At 47.6% G+C, this 5000-nt stretch overlaps 1 protein-coding gene across 1 annotated transcript in view; it reads left to right on the top strand.

The window, feature by feature from the left end:
• The window catches only part of LOC311116659 (F-box/LRR-repeat protein 18-like), a 20109-nt gene that overhangs the window by 12039 nt on the left and 3070 nt on the right, over positions 1-5000 (top strand). Inside the window, exon 5 of the mRNA XM_084191716.1 lies at positions 1725-2815. Within this exon, the coding sequence (XP_084047842.1) occupies positions 1725-2815 (1091 nt within the window). The remainder of the gene's footprint in view (positions 1-1724; positions 2816-5000) is intronic.

Here is a 5000-nt window from a genome sequence, read left to right as displayed (position 1 = left end):
ATAATGGCCAGGGTGGTTATAATGGTCAGGGTGGTTTATAATGGTCAGGGTGGTTATAATGGTCAGGGTGGTTATAATGGTCAGGGTGGTTATAATGGTCAGGGTGGTTATAATGGTCAGGGTGGGTGGTTATAATGGTCAGGGTGGTTATAATGGTCAGGGTGGTTATAATGGCCAGGGTGGTTATAATGGTCAGGGTGGTTTATAATGGTCAGGGTGGTTATAATGGTCAGGGTGGTTATAACGGTCAGGGTGGTTATAACGGTCAGGGTGGTTATAATGGTCAGGGTGGTTTTAACGGTCAGGGTGGTTATAATGGTCAGGGTGGTTATAATGGTCAGGGTGGTTATAATGGTCAGGGGGGTTATAATGGTCAGGGTGGTTATAATGGTCAGGGGGGTTATAATGGTCAGGGTGGTAATAATGGTCAGGGTGGTTGGTTATAATGGTCAGGGTGGTTATAATGGTCAGGGGGGTTATAATGGTCAGGGGGGTTATAATGGTCAGGGGGGTTATAATGGTCAGGGTGGTTATAATGGTCAGGGTGGTTATAATGGTCAGGGTGGTTATAATGGTCAGGGTGGTTATAATGGTCAGGGTGGTTATAATGGCCAGGGTGGTTATAATGGCCAGGGTGGTTATAATGGTCAGGGGGGTTATAATGGTCAGGGGGGTTATAATGGTCAGGGGGGTTATAATGGTCAGGGGGGTTATAATGGTCAGGGGGGTTATAATGGTCAGGGGGGTTATAATGGTCAGGGGGGTTATAATGGTCAGGGGGGTTATAATGGTCGGGGGTTATAATGGTCAGGGTGGTTATAATGGTCAGGGTGGGGGGTTATAATGGTCAGGGTGGGGGGTTATAATGGTCAGGGTGGTTATAATGGCCAGGGTGGTTATAATGGCCAGGGTGGTTATAATGGTCAGGGTGGTTATAATGGTCAGGGTGGTTATAATGGCCAGGGTGGTTATAATGGTCAGGGTGGTTATAATGGTCAGGGGGGTTATAATGGTCAGGGTGGTTATAATGGTCAGGGGGGTTATAATGGTCAGGGTGGTTATAACGGTCAGGGGGGTTATAACGGTCAGGGTGGTTATAATGGTCAGGGTGGTTGGTTATAATGGTCAGGGTGGTTGGTTATAATGGTCAGGTTGGTTATAATGGTCAGGGTGGGTGGTTATAATGGTCAGGTTGGTTATAATGGTCAGGGTGGTTGGTTATAATGGTCAGGGTGGTTGGTTATAATGGTCAGGGTGGTTATAATGGTCAGGGTGGTTATAATGGTCAGGGTGGTTGGTTATAATGGTCAGGGTGGTTGGTTATAATGGTCAGGGTGGTTGGTTATAATGGTCAGGGTGGTTGGTTATAATGGTCAGGGTGGTTATAATGGCCAGGGTGGTTATAATGGTCAGGGTGGTTGGTTATAATGGTCAGGGTGGTTGGTTATAATGGTCAGGGTGGTTGGTTATAATGGTCAGGGTGGTTGGTTATAATGGTCAGGGTGGTTGGTTATAATGGTCAGGGTGGTTGGTTATAATGGCCAGGGTGGTTATAATGGTCAGGGTGGTTGGTTATAATGGTCAGGGTGGTTGGTTATAATGGTCAGGGTGGTTGGTTATAATGGTCAGGGTGGTTGGTTATAATGGTCAGGGTGGTTATAATGGTCAGGGTGGTTATAATGTGTGTGTGTGTGTATATAATGTGTGTGTGTGTGTGTGTGTAGGTGAACCAGACTCTGCTCCTCCTCTACCTGGCTGTGTTCAGTGTTCGTGTTCCGGAGCGTCTCCGCTGCTTCCTGGTTTCAGTTCCTGGTCCAAACCCCGCCCACTGGCCTGCTGCGTCCTCATTGGCCCATAGCCTCGGTCAGCATGGCGACCTGGAAGCCCTGCAGTTGCCTCGCTCCTGGTTGGACGCCACATCGCTAGGGCGGGTCCTTCTTAGCAACGCTCCCAAGCACCTCAACTTCTCCCGTTGCCCCACGTTACGACAAACTGTCATCCAATCGCTGACTGGCGCCGGAGTGAGAGACTCAACGAGATTGGTCAGCCTGAATCTCAGTGGTATAGGCCACACCTCCAATTATCCAGAGTGCAGTAGAGCGCGGGGAGAGGAGGAGCTTGTTGCCGAGGCGATGAGCCGGCTGGTTATTGGCTGTCCCAATCTGTCACACCTCAACCTGTTACACACGCACTATCACCATGACAACACACACACACCTGGGCTGGAGGACAACGCACACCTGTGTACCAGCCTCGCCAAACTCACGCACCTCCGCTCGCTGGCGCTGCCCGCCTGCGCCCTGTCGGACGGTTCGCACGCGCCCTCCCCTTCCCCCGCCCCCTCCCCTTCCTCTCTGCTGCTGGGGCTGAGGAAGCCGTCCCGCGTGGGGCTCCGGACCTACAGGCCCGGCTCCGAGGACTCTCTCCCCAGGGAGGGCGCCTCTTCCGGGCTGGGTACCCTGCTGGCTGGCTGCCCCTCTCTGGAGGTTCTGGAGTTGACAGGACCGGGCTTCGTCTCCGCCCTGCCGCGTCTCGAGCCCTGCGCCAGGGTGTGCGTGGATCAGAGGGCGTGCGTGTGCGCGCGCGGGGTCGGGGACTCGCACGTTGCCGCGCTCCGGGGGTTCCGGGGGCTGCGGAGGCTGACGCTGGCGGGGCTGCCGGGGATCCTGAAGGGGACCGGACTGGTGCAGGTCTCTGAGCACTGCCGGGACCTGCAGGCTTTATCACTGGCCAACCTGGGGTCCTTGAAGACCTGGAACTACAGCGCCGCCCTGCTGGAGACACTGAGGAACTGCACACAGCTCACAGAGCTACGGTGAGGAGACAACGGATGAAGATCTGGTTTGGAGGGAAAACGTTGTCAATAAAAAAGCGGTGATCATCAACAGGCTGTTCTTTATTAGTCCGGTGCACAACTGAGCAGGAGGACAAATACATTAGAGTGTCTAGTTTGAGAAACAGGCGCCTCACAGGTCCTCAACTGGCAGCTTCATTAAATAGTACCCGCAAAACACCAGTCTCAACGTCAACAGTGAAGAGGCGACTCCGGGATGCTGACCTTCTAGGCAGAGTTGCAAAGAAAAAGCCATATTTCAGACTGGCCAATAAAAATAAAAGATTAAGATGGGCAGTCTGAGATTTGGCTTTTCCTTTGCAACTCTGCCTAGAAGGTCAGCATCCCGGAGTCGCCTCTTCACTGTTGACGTTGAGACTGGTGTTTTGCGGGTACTATTTAATGAAGCTGCCAGTTGAGGACCTGTGAGGCGCCTGTTTCTCAAACTAGACACTCTAATGTATTTGTCCTCTTGCTCAGTTGTGCACCGGGGCCTCCCACTCCTCTTTCTATTCTGGTTAGAGCCAGTTTGCGCTGTTCTGTGAAGGGAGTAGTACACAGCGTTGTACGAGATCTTCAGTTTCTTGGCAATTTCTCGCATGGAATAGCCTTAATTTCTCAGAACAAGAATAGACTGACGAGTTTCATTAGAAAGTTATTTGTTTCTGGCCATTTTGAGCCTGTAATCGAATCCACAATTGCTGATGCTCCAGATCCTCAACTAGTCTCAAGAAGGCCAGTTTTATTGCTTCTTTAATCAGCACAACAGTTTTCAGCTGTGCTAACATAATTGCAAAAAGGTTTTCTAATGATCAATTAGCCTTTTAAAATGATAAACTTGGATTAGCAAACACAACGTGCCATTGGAACACAGGACTGATGGTTGCTGATAATGGGCCTCTGTACGCCTATGTAGATATTCCATTAAAAATCAGCCGTTTCCAGCTACAATAGCCATTTACAACATTAACAATGTCTACACTGTATTTCTGATCAATTTGATGTTATTTTAATGGACAATTGTTTTTATTTTCTTTCGAAAACAAGGACATTTGAATGGTAGTGTGTGTGTGTGTGTGTGTGTGTGTGTGTATATATATGTATGTATGTATGTATATATATACAGTTGAAGTCGGAAGTTTACATACACTTAGGTTGGAGTCATTAAAACTTGTTTTTCAACCACTCCACACATTTCTTGTTAACAAACTATAGTTTTGGCAGGTCGGTTAGGACATCTACTTTGTGCAATTTTTCCAGCAATTGTTTAAAGACAGATTATTTCACTTATAATTCACTGTATCACAATTCCAGTGGGTCAGAAGTTTACATACACTAAGTTGACTGTGCCTTTTTAAACAGCTTGGAAAATTCCAGGAAATGATGTCAAGGCTTTAGAAGCTTCTGATAGGCTAATTGACATAATTTGAGTCAATTGGAGGTGTACCTGTGGATGTATTTCAAGGCCTACCTTCAAACTCAGTGCCTCTTTGCTTGACATCATGGAAAAATCTAAAGAAATCAGCCAAGACCTCAGAAAAAAAATGGGAGACCTCCACAAGTCTGGTTCATCCTTGGGAGCAATTTTCAAACGCCTGAAGGTACCACGTTCATCTGTACAAACAATAGTACGCAAGTATAAACACCATGGGACCACGCAGCCGCCATAGACGCATTCTGTCTCCTGGAGATGAACGTACTTTGGTGCGAAAAGTGCAAATCAATCCCAGAACCACAGCAAAGGACCTTGTGAAGATGCTGGAGGAAACAGGTACAAAAGTATCTATATCCACAGTAAAACGAGTCCTATATCGACATAACATGAAAGGCAGCTCAGCTCTGTCAGGAGGAATGGGCCAAAATTCACCCAACTTATTGTGGGAAGCTTGTGGAAGGCTACCCGAAACGTTTGACCCAAGTTAAACAATTTAAAGGCAATGCTACCGAATACTAATTGAGTGTATGTAAACTTCTGACCCACTGGGAATGTGATGAAAGAAATAAAAGCTGAAATAAAATAATTCTCTCTACTATTATTCTGACATTTCAAATTCTTAAAATAAAGTGGTGATCCTAACTGACCTAAAACAGGGAATTTTTACTAGGATTAAATGTCAGGAATTGTGAAAAACTGAGTTTAAATGTAGTTATCAACTGTATAATGTGT

The sequence above is a fragment of the Coregonus lavaretus genome (assembly GCF_964263955.1).
Source record: "Coregonus lavaretus genome assembly, contig: HAP1_SCAFFOLD_2806, whole genome shotgun sequence".
Taxonomy (NCBI): Eukaryota; Metazoa; Chordata; class Actinopteri; order Salmoniformes; family Salmonidae; genus Coregonus; species Coregonus lavaretus.
This window is presented reverse-complemented; position numbering and strand designations above follow the sequence as displayed.